Source organism: Manis pentadactyla, chromosome 2, assembly GCF_030020395.1.
Source record: "Manis pentadactyla isolate mManPen7 chromosome 2, mManPen7.hap1, whole genome shotgun sequence".
NCBI lineage: Eukaryota > Metazoa > Chordata > Mammalia > Pholidota > Manidae > Manis > Manis pentadactyla.
In genome coordinates this window covers 211966854-211987084 of record NC_080020.1, presented here as the reverse complement: position 1 = coordinate 211987084, position 20231 = coordinate 211966854, and the positions used below count along the sequence as shown (strand labels likewise).

General features: G+C 39.8%; 1 protein-coding gene across 3 annotated transcripts in view; it reads left to right on the top strand.

The window, feature by feature from the left end:
• The window catches only part of LCLAT1 (lysocardiolipin acyltransferase 1), a 266456-nt gene that overhangs the window by 96970 nt on the left and 149255 nt on the right, over positions 1-20231 (top strand). For all 3 annotated transcript variants that reach the window (XM_036903613.2, XM_057497297.1, XM_057497298.1), the window contains exon 2: positions 12499-12667. In XM_036903613.2, coding sequence (XP_036759508.2) covers positions 12503-12667 — 165 coding nt within the window. In that variant the 5' untranslated portion in view covers positions 12499-12502. The remainder of the gene's footprint in view (positions 1-12498; positions 12668-20231) is intronic.

Sequence of the window (20231 nt, the reverse complement as noted above, 5' to 3'; positions counted from 1 at the left end):
CCCCATCTTTATACAGGCAACCATGGAAACATTGTCATGTATCCTTATAGACAGACTTAGGTATATTTACATTTATTTCTATAAACCGTATAGCATAGGGTTTCTACTTTCTTTCTTTTTGGAGATGTGGCTCCCCTCTTCCAAAAATGGTGTGACACACTTTTTCAGCTAGCAGTTGGAGAACTGTTCATGATCGACAATATAGCTTGACTTCATTCTTTCCAGCTGCTGCATAGTGGTTCGTGATGTTGGTTGTACCACAGTTTATTTAGCCCTTTCCTCATCAATGGGCATTTATGTTTCTGATTTTTGTTACAAACAATGCTTTAGGGAAGCTTCTTTGTATACATAGCTGAGTATTTCTCTAGGGTAAATACTGAGAAGGAATTCATGTGGTAGGCCTATTCATAATTATAATAGCTACTTACCAGTTTGCCCTCTAAAATTTATACTTCCTCTGGCTAGTTTGAAGGCAAAGACAGCAGCAAATGATTTTTAAAATATCAAAGGCAAAACAGACATCTTTGTCAATCTGGTGAGAGAGAAAAACAAGTGATGTTTTAATTTGCATTTTCCTGAAAATAATGAGGTCAAACACTTAAGTTTATTGACTGTATTTTCTTCCAGTAAATTGCATATATTGAATTGGGTTATTTATAAAGGATCCAGTTTAATTTATAAATAACTTTTTGGTAAATATTGTTGAAATGTACATATAGAAAGGTACATAAACCATAAGTGTACGGCTCAATGAATTTTCATAGAGTGAATATACCATGTGTAAGTAGCACCCAAATCAAAGAACAGAGCATTACCAAACCTTGAATTCATTACCCCTGTTGCACACCTCCCAGAATAACTGTTCATCTTAATTTTAACACTTTAAATTAGTTTCTCTGTTTTTGAACTTTAGAATCATACAGTACACTCTCTGCTCCTTTCTGTATATTAACCTTTGGAGACATTTAAGTAAAAGAATTGCATCCGAGTTTAGATAACTGTCTATATTTATATACATCATTTCTTCCCTCAGCAAACTTTAAGAGATAAGTATTGCCATTTTAACATAACCTAAGATGTCCTTACATAGTTCTAACAGCTCTCAGGGAGGACTGCTCCTCCAGGGGATTAGCAGACTTGGGTTCTGAAATCCAGTTAATTGTTGAAGGTTGTTGCTTCAGTTCATGTAGCTCTAACTAAGCTTTGACCCCATTCTGCTCTTTAACTGTCCTGTTGTGTTCATCAGAAGTGGAAAACCATGGTTTTATTTAATCTAAGCACTCTCTAGAATCCCTGCTTACCTTGTACTTTCTTTTTTATATCTGAGAATGTAGTTTTCTCTTGCACTGCTTCAGGAAGAATGAAACTGTAATTTGTCCCTTTCCTGTTGTCTGTGTCATTTTCCCAAACAGGTAAGATGCCACAGCAACTTTGTACATTGCCCTCTCAGCTTCCCGTGCCTGCCTTATGAATACTTAATTGATGGAAAGGTTTTTTAAGTTCTGTCTTTTGGCTTATTTTTGTTGTTTATTTTGGTGATTTGTTTATAAAAGGAGAATACCTTTTTGTCTTCAGAATACCTTCAGCATAAGTTTCTAAATAAAAAATTCTAGTGATTTCCTAACACTATTTTAGTAAAAACTTGGGTTACTTTTTTTTTAAGTCAGTAAAATAAGTAAAGATCAGTAAGGTTATTAATGGTGACATTCTCTTAAGTTTATTTTAAATTAATAGTCTGCCTCCTAAAAAGATTTAATGTGATTTACAGTAAAAGAAATGTATGATAATGCAAATAATCACAAAAATTAAAGATTGTAAGAGGAGAAAGGGGGGGTGATAATAACCATAATCTTTGCTTTTAGAATTCAATGTTAAATTTAACTATGAGCCTCTGTCTTTTGAGACTCAATAGGAAAACAAATACAGTTCTCATTGGGAAGTAAAGAAGCATACAATTCACCAGGTGAGACAGATGTGTTTATGTTACTGAGTTCCAGAAAATGCAGAAATGTTCATCATAATCAGGTTATTCAAATTAGCATGCATTTGGAGATTTAAAAGCTTGGTGTGTTCAAATCATTCAGCTCATAAATATTTCACTTATGTTTGTGAAAAAACTAAATCAAGGTGATTGTGTCTGGGTGTGAAGTATTTATCTGGCTCATTATTTAGTGCATAAAGAGCATCTGCCTTAAATTATTTAAATAACAGTCAAATTCTTTTAGATTGTAGAATAATCTCAAAAATTGGGCTATGATTGTTTTATCTCTTAAAATATTTTTATTTTCATTGCAAAGTGATCATTTTGCAATAAGGACTATTGTACATGTAATAGTTGACATTAATATTCATGTTTTCATTATGTATTTAATTTTGTCATTTGAATCAAGAGCAACATGTTCCTTATTTTGGAGTCCTGGAAAGATGGTAAACTTGTCCCACGTATTCTCTCCACTGATTCCAAGAATTGCCTTTTCTGGCAAAGTATTTGATTAAGGATGGTAACGAAGAGAGATAATCCTAACCTGGATTAATTAATGTGTTCTTAAAATTTTTATAATTAAAATATTTTAATTGTAAAGTAATGCAGGTATATTCTTTAAAACAATTAGGGTTATTAAAAGTATGTGAATTAAAAAGTGAAATCTCTTTTCTTTCCCTATTTCCACTAAGGATGGAAATTCCTAAAAAAGTTGCTATACCATATAATTAGAAGAATATGTGTGCAGATTGGCAAAAGTAAGTCTAGCTGTCGAAAGAATATTCTAGTTATTGTTGGTGAGCATACAGTAAGCAGCCACCATCCTTAATAGACTATGGCTAGTACCTTAGAAGTCTCCTGTTTCCGTCCCACCATAACTATTATCCTTTTATGTTAGTCATTTAGAAAAAAATTTTTACCACCTCTGTATGTATCCCAATATGTAATTTTTTTTTTTTAACTTGAGAAGTAAGTGTAATCTACTTCTGCCACCAATAGATGAAGGCTGCTTGAAGTGTTGAGTCTCTGGGTGAGAGTCTGACCTAAGCTTCCCAGAGGGTTGACAGCTCCTTCTCTGGGAAGGGTAGCAGGCAAGTTCATGCACAAATGAGTCCTAAAAGGCCATGGTCCAGGGTTCCCCACGGCCAGGGCATCTGGCTGGACTCTGCAGGTGTGGGCTGTCCAGTAGGAATATATTTTGTGCTTCTAAATTCACTGTGCCCTCTCTCCATCTCTCATGAGTAGCTCAGAGCAAAGTACTTACAGTAGAAAAATGAGTATCATTAGCTGATCTGGCCACCGGTACGGGAGAGCAGGAATTTTGTTAGCATGTGTTCAAGAAGCCAAGTACAGATTAGAATTTGTGCCAGGTTCACCTGGGCATTTTGTTCTCAGCTCCAAAAGAGGTTGTTTAGCAGCAAGGATTTTGGTGCTACAGCTTTCAGTCTTTCTCCAGAGTTTCTCTCCCCCAGTTTGGACAGGATGCCTTCTCTTTTCTGCATGCCTGTCATCCTGGAATCTTCCTCAGTTCATCTTGAAGTTTCCCTTGACCTCACCTATGTTGGATCTCGTGTTCCTATATTTCAAGCCTCCCTCAGTCTTTGTTACTCCTTTGTTTTAGCGGAGCCCATTTTCTAATAGTTCCTTGAAAAAAGATTGTATGGGATGTAAATGATTCCTTGCAAGTATAGTAGTATTTTTATACTATTCCCACATTTGGGTGGGATAGAGGGACTAAATGGAATTATTTTCTTGAGAATTTTGTAGCAGTTGTTCTATTTTCATCTTGTTTGTGGTATTGCTTCTGAGAAGTCCAATGTCAATCTAATTTTTGATCCTTTGTATCTGACCTGTTTTTATCCTCTCTAGAAGTTTTGTAGGATGTCCTTTTTCTCCTGTGTACTGAAAGGCAGAATGATGTGCCTTGATGAGCATCTGTTTTTATCACTATCCTAGCGTCTAGCAGGCCCTGTTAATGTGAAATGTCATACTCTCCAGTTCTGAAGAATTTTCTTGGATTTTCTTGCTGCTTTCCTCCTCTCCAAGTTCTCTGTACTATCTTTTTGGAACTATATGTTTTGCTATATGGAAACTTCTCTGTAGGTCCTCTGATACTCTTTCTACTACTTTCCATTGCTTTGTCATCTGCTTGACTCTAGGGGGGATTTCCTTAGTTGTATTTTTCAGCTCTTCTGTTGAATTTATAATTTTTGCTAATAGTTTTGTTAAGCATTTGTTGTTTTAAACTTCTAACAGCTCTTTTATTCTCTGAATGTTTCCTTTCTTTGTTTTATTTAAATTATTTTTCCAACAAGAACATGCTATTGTTCACTGAGTGCAGTCTTTTTTTTTAATTGAGCATACAATACAATACACAAATCTTAGAGTACAGATCAGTTAATTTTGACTTGTGTATACTCTCATGTAACTGTCACCCAGATCGAGATATCAAACATTCTAATTTTTTCCCCCTTCATCTATTTCACCCATCCCTGCCACTGTGCTATGGCATCTACCGATCTGTTCTCTGAGCCTGTCTGTTTCTATTTTGTTTCTAAGATTCCACATGTGTGTGAAATCATAATGGTATTTATCTTTCTCTGACTTATTAATACTCTGTAAGTCCATTCATATTGATGCAAATGGCAAATTTTCATTTTTATGCCTGAGTAATATTTCATTGTATGTATATACCACATCTTCTTTATCCATTCATCTACAATGGACATTTAGATTGCTTCCTTGTTTTGGCTGTTATAAATAGTGCTGCAGTAAACATAGGGGTGTATGTATCTTTCTGAGTTAGTGATTTTGTTTTCTTTGTGTAAATTCCCAGAAGTGGAATTGTTGGATGGTATGGTATTTCTAATTTTAGTTTTTTGAGAGGCCTCTGTATTGCTTTCCATAGTGGCTGTACCAATTTACAGTCCCACTGGCAGTATATGAAGCTTCCCTTTTTGCCACGTTCTTGCCAACATTTGTCATTTCTTGTTGATATTAACCATTCTGACTGGTATGAGGTGATATCTCACTGTGGCTTTGAATTGCATTTCCCTGATAATTAGTGATGTGGAGCATCTTTACATGTGTCTGTTGTCTGTCTGTATGTCTTCTTTGGAAAAATGTCTATTCAACTCAGCTGCCTATTTTTTTTTTTTTTTTGAGAGGGCATCTCTCATATTTATTGATCAAATGGTTGTTAACAACAATAAAATTCTGTATAGGTGACTCAATGCACAATCATTAATCAACCCCAAGCCTAATTCTCAACAGTCTCCAATCTTCTGGAGCATAATGAACAACTTCTTACATGGTGAACAAGTTCTTACATAGTGAATAAGTTCTTATATGGTGAACAGTGCGAGGGCAGTCATATCACAGAAACTTTCGGTTTTGATCATGCATCATGAACTATAAACAATCAAGTCAGATATGATTATTCGTTTGATTTTTATACTTGATTTATATGTGAATCCCACATTTCTCCCTTATTATTATTATTTTTTAAAAAAATAAAATGCTGAATTAGTAGGTAGATGCAAGATAAAGGTAGAAAACATATAATTTAGTGCTATAAGAGGGCAAATGTAGGTGATCAGGTCTGTGCCTATAGACTAAGTATTAATCCAAGCTAGGCAAGGGCAACAAAACATCCACAGATGCATAAGATTTCTCTCAAAACAGGGGGGGTGAGGTTCTAAGCCTTACCTCTGTTGATCCCCAATTTCTCACCTGATGGCCCCCCTGCGACTGTGCCTGTCTTAGGTTGTTCCTCCCTTGAGGAATCTTACCCGTCTCTGGCTAACCAGTCATCTTCCGGGGCCATACAGGGAAATGTAAAGTTGGTAAGTGAGAGAGAAGCAATATTCTTTGAAAAGGTTATCAGCTGCCTATTTTTTAATTGGGTCGGTGTTTTTTTTTTTTTTTTATTGGTGTTAAGTTTTACAAGTTTTTAAATATTTTGGATATTAGTCCCTTATTAACTGTATCATTTGCAAATATATTCTCCCATAAAATAGGTTTTCTTTTCATTTTATTAATGGTTTCCTTTGCTGTGCAGAAGCTTTTTAGTTTGATGTAATCCCACTTATTTTTGTGTTTGTTTCCCTGGCCTGGAGAGACATAGCCAGAAAAAAATTACTAGTGCTGATTTTCAAGAGTGTATTGCTTATGTTTTCTCCAAGGAGTTTTATGGTGTCAGGTCTTACTTATATGTATGTCTTTAATTCATTGTGAGTTTATTTTTGGTGTGTGGTGTAATCCACTTTCACATAGTGCTCCAGTTTTCCCAACATTATTTATTAAAAGACTGTTGTTTCCCCATTATATATTGCCTCCTTTGTCATATGTTCATTAATTGACCATCTAAGCATTGGTTTATTCCTGGGTGGATGCAGTATTTATTATCTTTCTGAAAATGTTAAATATGGTTTTCTTTTCCCTGAATAGTTTGTTTCCTTCAAGTATGTTTTTTGTTTATTTTAGTCTCCAATGTCATGTTAAAGTCTTTCCTCAGATGTCTCATTCTTTGCTCACAAGAAAAAAGTAGAGGACTGGAAAACCAAGTAGAATCTTGCTTGTAGGTGAGGCTTGTATGAACTTTGGGCTTTTCTGCAGGATGATGGAGGTGGACTGTGTATTAGGGAACCACCAGTGTGCTTTTATTTTCATCCTTCCTCTGGTCTGGTCAGATTCCTCAGAGAAGTATTTTTCAGTAGTCTTCCTAGAGCTGTGCTGTTCAATACCGCAGCCTCTAGCTACAGGTGGCTATTGAAATGTAAATAGTGAAGTCAATAATTCAGTTCCTCAGTTAAGCTGGCCACATGTCAAGTGCTCAACAGCACACATAGCTACTGGCCACTACACTGGATGGCACAGCTGTGTAACATTTCCATCACTGCAGAAGTTTTATTGTAGGTGCTGGACTAGAACTAAAATCTTGTTGCCAGCTATGTGAGAGCCCAGTGACGGAAGAGCATGTGGGGTCTCAGCATTCAGGATTCAGTATGTATATGGTCACTTAGTCCCAAGTTCTTGGAGCAGTAACTGTGCCCGCAACAGTACCCCCCTAGTGCAGGAATCCTGTTTCACCTTCTCCAGGGAAGACAATGGTTTAAACAATATGCTTAACTCTGTTACTTTTATTACTCATTGCATTTTGGCCTTTCAATCTTTTACTGGCCCCAGTTCTGAATGCTCCACTGCGTTTTTCTGGTAATCCCCTGGTTATAAGTTCTTTATCTCACCTCTCTCAGTATAATAGTGTTAGGGACTTTGCCATTAAGAGAAACAAGTCCCTTATTTCTTCACCTGTAAATACCAGTGATAGAATTAATACCTTACTTTTGAGGTTTTTGTTTGGATTAGATGAGAATGTTTGTAAAGTACCTATTTTAGAACACACAAAATAGAAGCAAGGTCCTTAAAAGGTCCTTTTAAAAGCTCAGATTTACAAATCCACTGTGGCATATGTATCACTTCCCCCAAGTGCATATGAGGTAAGAAGAATGGAATAAGGGCCTGTTGAGATTAGGATGCTGGACAGTTGCCAGATTATTACCTAAATGATTTGTTATTTGACACCAGCCTTGTAGTAGTCAAATTTCAACTTTGAATTTCAGCAAAATTATACATTACTTAAACGTCATGGACCTTTGGGTTGTTCGTGAATAGTTGAATCTGTAGGTGTTAAATATGTAAATACCAAGAGCCTTCTGTAAAGTACCTGGCTAATATTATTGCTGAAACTGTAACTGAGAGGTTTTTCCCAACCTCCTCACCTGTAGGCATTCTGGTTAAGTGACTTGGTCATGATCATCAGGCTGGTGAGTGGTGGAAGTGGATCAGATGTTCCTGGCTACTGACCTCTCCAATATCAGCGTCTATCAACAGGTCCCATGCCACTGTCTGTTTTAAAGGGCAGAGAAGCTTTTCACAAAACCAGTCTGTGTACTGATTGAGTTGATGGCTTATGCACTGTGTCACTTTTAACATTTACCCTATAACATAAGTCAAATTCCTTAGGTTTTCTCCTGCCCAGGGTGACATGCTAAAGGTGGTATTCTTGGCTGTCTTGACCTGAGTGTGCACATCTTGTTCCTAAGAACTATGCCCTTGTGATTTCTTGCAGCTCCCAGTATGTACCTGATACCTCATTAATAGCTAATGAGTTATATTAAAATCTCTGTTTAAGCTGTGCTGTTTCAAATTTCTGTGAGTGTGCAGGTTTGGTTTACTTGCCTGGAGTAATCTCTTCCCTCTCCCCACCTCTCATCCTCCAAGAATGTCTAATGCCTTTTTTAATCCCTTTTAGCAGAGTGCATCTTGCCTTACTTTGATTTACCATTAATACCCTTGCCTATTCTTTTGTTAAACCTCTACTGTGGCATGTGTCACAGTGGATTGCAGTCATTTCCTAGTTGGCACTCTTAGCTTCCCCTATTAGGCTATGAGAGCAACGCAGTTAACATTTGAATTGTTATCTGAATAAAAATAAGGAGATTTTGTGGAATAGAATATGTTTCCTTCCTGAGCAAGGAACTATAGGTATCCCTAGTGGATTCCATTAATCCTTGTCAGGGAGTACCCTGCTATGTTGTCATACTCCAGAAATCATATATGCAACTGAATAAGAAGTCCAGGTGGGCTATGTTTTGATTCCTGTACTCAGTTTTGCCTTTGTTTGGTATTGCAACCATGTGAACCACAGACAGACAGCACGGGCCAGCATCAGCATCAGAATCCCATTATGAGCTAGGAAGTTAGTGGAGTAGATCTTAACTCACTGAAAGAGTGATCTGATGGAAAAAAGTTGTTGAACTACACTGAAGTAGGCATAGCTTTTCAGGATCTCCAGTTTAGTTCTGTGTCTGGCAATAAAATAGATGTACCATTTTTAACTATGATTCCAAATGGCTTTGTTTATGCTATCAACATTATACACAAAATACTCAAAAATTAAATTTCAGTGTTTGTAATCACTTTTCAGTGATGTTGCCTTTATTTCTTAAAGGATTTTAAAAGATTAGATGTTTAATTTATCAGTTATTTAATCAGACTTTTCTTCGAGCAGAAGCTGGCAACCCCAATCCTCAGCTCTCCCCAGGTTTTTGTGTGCAATATGTTAACTTTAGGTACTAGAGAATATTAGGTAAGAAAGACTAGGGTTCCTTACTGAATTCCTGTGAACTTGTAAAATTCAGAATAATTTTGCACAAGGTATAAAAACTTGGTTCAGAATTGTGACACCTTTATTTTATAGACTTTTTAAATTATGTGTGTATTTGTGCTTAAGTACAAAAGAAATATGTTCTTGAAAAGGAAGCATAGTGTAGCATTTTAGATTGAGCATGGACTCTGACAGCAAATTACCTGGATTCAAATTCCAACTCTGCCATTTACTAGCTGTATCATCTTGAGCATATTATTTAACCACTTTGTGCCTCAATTTTTTATATATACAATGTGGGGTAATGAAAATACCTACACCATGGGATTATTGTGTTAAACAAGTTCACACATGTAAAATATATGAAACAGTGCCTACAATATTCTATAGGTTTGATACTTTTAGATATAACTGAAATAATCCAGAAATAGAGAATTCCCCAAATCATAAGAGCTGATATTCTGTCAGATTTTATCTCACAAAGCATATTTTTTTTATCTACACACATAATTAATTTTTATATACAATGTTCTGTGAGTTTCAAGTACATAGCCTTGTAATCATCACTATAATCAAGAAACAGAACTGTTTCCTCAACCCCCAAAGTTCCCTTATGCTGCCCCTTCATGGTCAAACCCTTCCCCCACCCCTAACCTTTGGCAATCACAAATCTGTTTCCCTTTCCTATAGTTTTGCCCTTTCTAGAATGTCATATAAATGAAATCATACCTTCTGTCACTCACTATGTGTGCAGGCTTTTGTGTCAATGTAAGCTTTCATTTGTCCTGGATATTCAGTAGCGGCATGGCTGGGTTAAGTGTACTTTTAAGAAACTGCCCAGCTGTTTTCCAGACTGGTTTTACCACTTTGCATTTGCACCAGCAACGTATGCGAGTTCTGATTGCTGTGCATCTTCACCAGTGCTTGGTATTGCATTTTTCCCTTCAGTATTAGCTATTCGAAATAAGTGTGTAGCTAGCCTAACTCTTAACTAACTTTTCTATCAAACCCTTGGGACTTGGAAGATTTAGAATGGAGCTAGAGTAAGTGCAGAACCACAAAGGAGTTCAGGAGGTGGAGCTGGAGAGACCATTAGATTTGTGAGAGCTCAATATGACTGTCATCTTCACTATGGTGTCCCCAGGTGACAAGCACAGTGCCTGGCACACAGTAGGAATCTCTTTGAATGTTTCTTGAATCACTAATAAATTATTGAGAGGTTCGGGAAGACACAGGAGTAGGATGGAAAAGTAATTTCAGATTAGACTTGCTTTCAGTAATCCCAGTATTTTCATGTGACACATCCCTTCTGTCTGTTGAGGTCTTATGTTTAAATACATATGTAAAAGTTGCTAGGGTTCTCTGATTCCTAGCCCTTAGCAGGAGGGAGGTGACGTGGCAAAGTAGAAGTAGCAGAAGGCAGAAAAGACCTGATGGTATTAATGGGTTACATGGATTTAAGAAAGTTGTCTTAGCTTTTCTAGTTCTCATCTTCATCACTGTAAAGTGAAAAGTTATTAGATGCTGTCTAAGCTCCTTTATCTATATGTTTTTTTTTGTCTTTTAATCCTATCAAATGAGAACTAGTTTAGTGAGGAAGAAGCATGTCAGAGGCTTTGATGGGGACGTAGGTGTGTATGGATACAATGTGAAGTACAGCTCTTCAGGAGTTCAGGGGTGGTGTCGAAACAGAGAAGGAGGTAATGGCTGATGGGCAGACACAAACAGTAGATCAAAAAAGGTGGTCACAGGGTTTTCAAACAGAGTAGCGGCCTTGCAGTTTTATTTGTGTTGGTATAAAAGGAAGTGTAGGGATTGAGAATGGTTTTTTTTTCTTCCCTCTGTTAAAAAGAAAGCTTTAAGTTAAAGACCGGAGAGAAGCCATCTACACTATCTTTAAATGCGAAGAGGACCTGAGCCTCAGAGAAAGCAAAGGTGTGGGTGTGTAGGGCACAAGCCATTCCAGGTCTTGTGTGAGCTCTGCTTTGCAGGGCTCTTCTCTCTGCCCTCACTCTGCTTCTTGGAAGTTTAGATCTAGAGTTTTATCAAAAATCTAGTTCTTAACAAATATTCAGCCTATTTGTACTTCGAAGGATTTTGTACACATACTGTCAAGTATTGGTAGAGACTTAAAAATATACTCAGTACCCAGATACTGTGTTGTTAAGGGATTTGATCTGTTTTCTTGTCTTACATTTTTTTAGAGCACCTTGACATTTGAAACATTTTTAAATATTCAAAGATCTTGATCACTGAGCACCTTTTTTAGTGTATCAATTTTAAGGCTGTTATTGTTTTCATAGTTTTAATGTTTCCAACAGTTTCATTACCTGAATCAAACCATATTTCTGCTGATTCTTATTTTGCTAGAGTTAAATTTAGTCAAATGTTAGAAGAAATGTAAATCCTTCCTGTTATGTAAGAGGCGTATCAGCATTGAAAGGGAGTAATACAAAAACTAGAGAGAAATAAAAATAATTCAAGTCCTTGAAGTAAAATATCTAAGAGGTATATCCCAAAATTAAGAGTTTCTTTTAATATTCCTCATGAATTTGAAAATCTTTCTTCATTGATAGATAATTTACATACAGCAAAAGGCACAAATCTAAAGATACCAATAGAAATAAAATCATATTTTATTTACCACCTAGCCTATTTAATATAGTCTAGGCGGTAAAATAAAATGTTTGATTATTCATTTTCAACTTCTTCCAGCAGTTTACAACATCAGTATTACATTCTTCTGATGAGTACCCCCAAAAAGAATCTTTTAGGGAAATGAGGGAGGAGTCTGACTTCTACTTAACCTTTTAGTTCATAAAGAGCCAGTTTAAGACCATTTGCCCAAAGATATTCCTTTTAGGTTCTAATGTGAAGAACTAACAATTCAAAAAGAATTGTTAGTGTAGTCTGTAAAGTTGCCATCACCCTTAGCATGGTTACCCTTAGAAAGCTGTTCTGCAGTTCTTAGCCGTTAAGTCTACTTTTTATAGGATATAAGGAACTCTGAAATATTTTAATATTTTGTCTTGGATAACATCCTAGTAAATGTAAAGGTTTATGTTTATACTAATCAGATAAAACACAAAAGCCTTTTTAAACTAGACAGCTTTTTGGGGGGAAAGTCAGACATTTAACTCTGCTGAGTGTCAGCTTCTAAAGCTCTGGCCACTTGTTAGGACACATAAGGGGGATACCTCTGTGGTATTCCGGCTCCTTTATCAGAACCTCTTCTGTAGCCTTATAATTAAAGATTATTTTATGCATTATTTTGGAATTGGATTTAGGAAGTTATATGTACAGTGAACGAAGTCTATCCACTGAAAAAAATTTTTTTTGTGTCTTTCAGAATCATGGTGTCATGGAAGGGGATTTACTTTATACTCACTCTGTTTTGGGGGAGCTTTTTTGGAAGCATTTTCATGCTGGGTCCCTTTTTACCATTGATGCTTATAAGCCCATCATGGTATCGCTGGATCACCAACCGCCTTGTGGCAACCTGGCTCACGCTACCTGTGGTAAGTAGCCCTCCAGAGAAGGAGATCCAGTCTGCTGATTTTTATTTTGTTAGAATTAGATTTAATCACATGTTAGAAGAACTGTAAATCCTTCCTGTTAGTAAGAGGTGTATTAGCATTGAAAGTGAGAAATACAAAAAGAGAAATAAAAATAATTCAAGTCCTTGAAGTAAAATATCTAAGGGGTATGTTCCAAAATTAAGAGTTTCTCTTAATATTCCTCATGGATTTTTTTATTTTTCTTCATTGAGAGATAATTTGCATATAGTAAAAGGCACAAATTTAAAGATACCAACAGAAGAATTTTCTTGATTTTATTTTGATTTCCATTTAACAAAACAATGACAAAAATTGACATTCAGATAGACTACTTTTAAACTTGTGATCTTGATCTGATTTAATTCTTCCCAATAAGCACAGAATTTAGGAATGAATGATTTCCTATCTTGGGGCTCAGTTAACAGCATCTGTAAGGTAAAAGTGCATGCATATGGAATGTGTAGTAGATTTTTAGACCAGCCAGAGTTTTCTGCCTGGTTAATGCATACTGCTTTGAACGTCTCTCCCTCTGATCATGAGCTGTAGGATTCCAGTCCAGTTTCTTCCCTTGTTGGGACTTGAGCCCTCCCCTGTTGCTGCCAATCTAAGGCTCCTTCTCCAAAAATGGAGTGAGGTGCATGCAGTTGCCTTTACCTTAAACAGGTTTAATTTCCTGAGACTGTTCTGTGCTTTAATTTTTCTGAGCAACAGCTAGAACTTAAAGTTACTGGGCTTCTTGGCCTGTCATAGTACAGGTGATGAGTATACACCCCAGAAGGAAAACAAGGAGGGAATCAACTTTCTTCTGTTGTTAAAGGTCCCATTTGGCCTGATTCTTTTTAATTTGTCTATTTCCCCTTAGGCAGACTGCACTTCTTAAGTGTGGTATTCGTTCCCATTGTTGAGTAACAGAGATTAAAGTTAAATAGGCTACCAAAATGACTTTAAAATAAAAGCAAGAAGTTTACCTCAATGGTATTGGTAAAGTTGATGGTGACATATTCTGACTATTCTTCTAAATCCTGAAAAGTGAATAATTAGAATCATCTATATATCATGAAGTTCTTTAGAGATTTGCTTTTGAACTGAGCAGAATAGAGTCCATATATTTCTTAGTGAAGCTGCATGATTCTTACTGGGTACTTCTTAACCAGTTTGAATGTCTGGTTCTAAAAAATGTCTTCTGCATTAGAATCTCAAGTTCATAGCATTTTGTTTTCCCTTCTACCTTAAAAGTTCTAATTTTTTAAACCAAGTTCTAGATTTTTGAACTTTTCCTGACTATTCTCACTGACAAATAATTTTCTATATTATTGTTGAACTACACGTAACTCCAGGGGAAAATCCTGGGGCAAAACACCTTTGAAACCGAAATCAGTCAAAGGGAGAAATAAAGTTTATTTCTTACGAGCAATCATCTACATCTTCTCCTCCGTGTCTCTCGTGACCAGGCTGCAGAAGAAACAGGCCCAACCCAACCTCTCTGGTCCAGATAAGCCCTTGCTTGCCCTTGTAATTACCTATTGATACAGAGGTGGACGACTCCTCTCTATCCCCTGGGAACACCCATTGTACAGAGGTGCACTAAGGCCAGGCTAGAGATTCTGGAAATATTGCAGTTTTACCCACAGCCCACTCCTCCAGAAATCTCACCTTACAATCTACTCATTTCCCATCTTCCACAGTGGCCCCCGTGCGAAAAAACTGAAGCATTATAACCAGATTAATACCATAAAGTCATGGTAATCCTCAGTCTGGAGGATTCAGCTAGGTTCAAATAAAGTCCTACGCACATTAAGTCCATGGCTGCCCATTCCACAGGCAGTCGGCCGCTGGAAGGGTAGGGAGTTCAGAGCAATCATAGCGCAGCAGCTGCAGCCAGGGGGTGCATCCAGGCCACAGGGACTGTGGAAGAAAATGACCTTAAGGGCAATATGGTACATGTTTCAATAACACCCGCACAGGCAAATCTTGTCCATCAGGTAGGATACATTCAAGAGAGTGGTCCTGTGATAGGACGGTGGCAGGAATGGGATCTCGTCCTGGACTGGTATACCAGACCTTCACCCCCCTCCCTGTGGGAGTTACAGATGGGTCAGTATACAGGGCCACGGGAGGCGCATGCACTGGCCGTAAAGCTAAAACAAAACTTCCCCGCAAGATGCTCTTACCTCCTGGGCGTTTTGGGTACACTACTGTGATCTTTCAGGACCACTCTGCTGTTACTCCAGGAACACACAGGAGGTCAGCTTCCAGGCTTTTCCACCAAGGTGCCAGAAGGGCCAGCCATCACTGGTCCATGTGTTGAAATGTCCAGGGCCACGTCCATTCAACAGTGTCTCCTGGGTTTAATGTAGTAGCGGCTGACAGCAGGATGTTGCTCTGCTGGCCATATCCTGGCTTCAATAACTCGTCTTTGGTTTGCACTTACGTTGTACAGGAGAAGCAGCAGTGTGTGTTAGCATATCCACAGGGTTCAAGGCTCCTTTTCGGGACTTCTCATTCAAATGCCATAACACTGTCCATAAGCGGACTCACCAGCCCTATAGACTATTGGTGTCCTGACTTCAGGCCAGATTTCAACAAACCATTGTACCTCTCTATCATCCCTGCCCTGGGAGAGTTATATGGTACATGAAACTTCCCGTTTTTTCATAATTGCTGTACCCATTCTTGTAATGCATGTCCAGTGAAATGGGTGCCTGGATCACTCTCAATCACCTTTGGCTGGCCATAGGTTGCAAAGAGATGCTCTAGGGTCCTTTTGATCATTTGCTGATCTGCATGATGTGCAGGAAAAGCAACCAACAGGCCAGTAGTTGTGTCCATACAAGTCATAGCATACCAATATCCTTCTGACATGGGCAGAGGCCCAATATGGTCTCTCTGCCATCTGACAAGGGGAATCAGCCCCCTTACTATTGTCCAATGTTGCTGCGGAACTTGGTGTAATTCTCTCTTAGAGCACACAAGGCACTCCTTCCAGGGTCTGCTGATTTTTTCAAAGGTCAGCGGCAAGCCCCACCGACAGGCTACAGCCCACATTGTCTTTTGCCCCACGTGCAATAAATTAAACGCTGATGTAACCATTGGGTCGCATCTGAGGCAGGCTTTCCTTCTAGCCAGTGCACCTGGGCCAGTGTGTCTGCTTCTTCATTCCCTGGAGATGCCAAAGGCAAATGGCCAGTCACATGATATTCAGTAACTGTCGTAGTCTGACCAGAGACTCATAGGTCTTGCCACAGCTCTTGCCCCCAAAGGGGCTGGTGACACACCATCCAGTTGGCATAGTACCATGTCGGTAGCCACACAGTCAAGCCCCAATAGACAGCACATCTGTCAGTGCACACAACTATAGGGGAAGACTCCTGGGTGATCACAAGCCATACTGTCTGCAACTCAGCCCGTTGGCTGCTCTTCCCCTCTCCTTCCTCCATTCATATTGTCTAGGTCTTAGATTAGAAATCCACAGCCCTCCACTTCGGGGGCTGTCCTCGACTGGAGCTGACTGTATACCAAGTGTCTTCAGGTATAGGGGCATTTCTCTTGGCTACCAATGGTTGACAAGCAGGTTCTTCCTGTTTTCCACTTAGCAGCAGTAAAGGCAGGTGTACATGTCTCATCCCAGTCCCACCTGATGCCCTTTCATACCAACTAGTATAAGGGCTTCAGAATTTGTGCCAAGTGCAGGATAAACACTCTCCAGTAACCCAAAAGACCCCAAAACCCTTGTCATACTGCCACAGTGGGAGGGGTAGAGAAAGCCTGGGACTTGTCTATCACTGCTTCTGGAATACTTTAGGTTTACCCAACCAGACAACCCCCAAGAGCTTTACTGACAAGCCATGTCCCTGAACCCTGGTGCTGTTCACAGCCCATCCTTTCTCCTGTAGATGCTGCAGCAGTCTAGGGACTTCCCCTTCTAAATCTGCAAGGGAATTGAATGTGAGCATAATATCATCAGTGTAGTAATACAGCTGCACCATTTGCCATTTATTCCATGTGGTCAAGTCCTAGGCTACAAGTCTGTGACAAATAGTGGGACTGTGGAGGTATCCTTGTGGAAGGACAGTGAATGTCCCCTGCCAGCCTTCCCATGTGAAGGCAAACTGTTCCTGACTTCTCTGTGCTAGGTCAATAGAGAAGAAAGCATCAGCAAGGTCCACGACATAATGATATGTCCCTAGTTCATGACTGAGTGTGTCCATAAGGGCTGCTGTTGAGGGAAGAGCAGCATGCAAAAGAGATGTGACTTTATTCAGTTCCCTATAGTCTACCGTCATATGCCAGGAGCCATCTGGCTTTTTCACTGGCCACACTGGGGAATTAAAAGGGCTATGAGTGGGCTTTATGATGCCCACCTTCTCCAATTTTTGTCACTTGCCTATGTACAGGCAGAGCTACAGGTGGGTACTAAGCATGTCCCCTCAGAACTGCCTTTACCACATGTACCCTCAGTCTGAACTCACCTGCAGTGGTCTGTAATCACAGGCCCTGCAGGATATCTACCCCCAAAATATATTCAGGGATGGGAGAAATGTACACAGTATACTCCTTTGGGGTAAATTCCCTATCCCCAATGGGATTTGGGCTTTCTTCCCTCTAATTGCCTTATCCCCATAGCCTTCTATCACAGCAGGGGTCCCAGGAAAACACTCAGGGTTGTCATAAATGGAGAACATTCAGCTCCTGTGTCCACCAGCGCCAGACCATGTTGTACATTCACAGGGGACCAATGAATTGCTAATTGAACATGTGACCTCTGGTCCCCAGCATGTCCCCCAAGGCGGGGACCTTGACCCCCACCTCAGTTGAACCTCAATGCCCAATTGTTGTTCTGTGGGGGTGAGGGCCCAGGCAGAGCCTGAGTACTGTGCCCCAGGAAGTTTTTCAAGGACACAGGCTGAACTTGAGGCTTTGACTCCAGCTTCTGTGTCCTGGACCTCAGCGGCTAAAACTGCTGCTCTGGCTTTAATTGGTGCCACAGTTCTAACAAGATCCTATTGGGCTGCCCATCGAGTTTTTTTCTCACTACCCCGGCTTTTATCAAATCAACCCACATCTGGCTCCTCAAGACCTTCACGGGGCCTTTTTTACCTCTCCTTTCAGTCGTAGCCCATACTATCTTCTGTGCTCTTATTGTTTCAATCTCCCCTAGATCTGATAAAGTATGAGTAGCCTCACTTATGGGTTGCCCTGTGTGGGAGGCGAGAATAGTCACTGGGGACCCAAAGAGAGATGGGGTAGCTGTATGCAGCACCAGATTTCTCATTCCTACGGTGAACAACTCCTCATCAGGACCCTGGGGGTCATGCCCAATTCCTGTAATACCTGCTGGAGCTCTGCATACATTTTCTAGCTAGTGGGTTAAGTATGGTAAATCACCCTGATTAGGCCAAACTGCCCTGATGGCTGCTGTCAGCCAATCCAGAAGTGGCTGGGTCCGTGAGGCATGATGGGCACTTTGTAACCGCTGCCAGAGAGAAGGGTCAGTTGTCAGGGAAGCCCATCTAGTCATTGCAGAACCCAACATAACAATGTTTTCCACCCCCATATCCCAGAAACAGAAAAACCATGTAGGCAGAGGTTCTAATGACTTCTGCCTATACTGGACGTTCATGTCCACCAGCTCATTCTGGGTTTTGGGGCAGAGCTCCATAACCTGGGGAGGGGATGGCTCCTCCGCCCGAGGACCTGAGGAGCCTGCGGTTGTTGTGTTCTTTTTTTTTGAATTACAACCCGCGGGCCTTTAATACAGGAGAGGCTGGTGCCTTGGTGGTAGCCTCCGCAGCAGAATGGCCCTGGTCCCCACCCTCTCATCCTCACCCGACACTTCCTCTACCTCTACCATCTTCAGGGCTGAAGACACCGCTCTCTCCTCCCCCTTCCCCATGGCCTCCTGCAATGTGGCTTTTCCTGCTCCCTCCTCCCTCCTCCCTTGCTGCTGCTAAGGAATTTTCCAGGAGTGCGACCCATCTTCTCAATAACTGCCTCTCTTCCTTAAGGGCGTGCCATAGGTCACTGCCCCAGCTCCTCCAAGCAATGCTGAAATGTGTCTCTCTCCCGCGGATGTCTCTCTCCTCAGTAACATTTTTCACTATCTCGAGAAAAAGAGATCCTACAATCCCAGCTGCTACACAGCTACTCAGGGCCTCTGAATATTCCACAGCTGGTTTCTCCACCCTTCCCCAGTTCTGGTGAAGGCCCCACCCCTCTAGGAGTTGCTTTACCCTATACCAATTCCCCTTTAGGGACTACCCAATTGGAAGCCCCACAGGTAGGAGACTCCCAGGTGAAGCTGCACCCTCTACTGCTGCAGCCACTGGGGCCTCCCCACTATTCACAGTGGGGTTCTGGGCATCTCCCCACCATCTCTAGGGTCACACCCATGTAGGCAGATTTCAGTTCAGAAGTCCTGCCGACTACCACCAGATGTTACTCCGGCAAAAACTCCCAGGGCAAAATACCCTTGAAACTGAAATCAGTCAAAGGGAGAAATAAAAGTTTATTCCTTACAAGCAGTAGTCCATTTCTGCTCCCCCATGTCTCCTAACCAGGCTGCAGAAGCAGCAGCCTCCATCCAGCGTCTGAGCCCCCCCTCACCCTTGTAATTACCTATCGATATGGAAATGGACCACTCCTCTCCACCCCCTGGAAACACCCATTGTATGGAAACGCGCTAAAGTCAGATTCTGGAAATATTGCAGTTTTACCCACCTACATATAGATTTAGAGTTACTAGAAAAATTCTATTTTTCCAGTTTGCTGAAAAATTTATGTTTCTTGCCTTATGATTTTATAAAAAGATGATTTATTTCTTTTCCCAATTCTGTTTTTATTTGAGATTCTTAATTTTGTTAGAATTTTCAGGACTCTAGCCACACTCATTTCAAAGTCTGCTTTCTTGTTTTTCCTAATCATGTTATTTTACTTTAATTCATATTTCTGGTTTCCTGTTTTCTTTGATCATACCTTTATTTTAAAACTTTGACTACTTAATGTCCTTTATTTAAATATTGCTATTTTAGGCAGGGTAGAGGAGAACAGCTCTGTATGAATCCCATTTTTTTGATACTATGATATATTTAGGCTTTCCCTAAATATTCTGTTACAGTGTTTCTAAACTTTGGTGGAGGGCTTATTAAAAATACAGAAGCTCTAAGTCTACTCTTGACCTATTAAATGAGAGTCCCTGGGTGTAGAGCCTAAGCTTCTGTATTTTAAACAAACTACCCAGGTAATCAGATTCATCTGTTTTAGGGGCATTGTTTATGTTCATCGGTTCTTGTCCCCACGGCAACAAAGAATTGAAGGGCAGAGACACAGTAGTGAAGCAGAGTTAAAGTTTTATTTAAGGTTATGCATTTAAAGAGAGAAAAAGTGCTGGCGACCTCAGAGGGGAGAGGCATGTTTAAGTTTTATTTAAAGAGAGAAAAATGTGGGTGACCTCAGAGAGAGATGCCCTGAAAGGTTGAGAGAAAGTGTGGGTGACCTTAGAACAGAGGTGTGCCCTGAAAGATTGGGA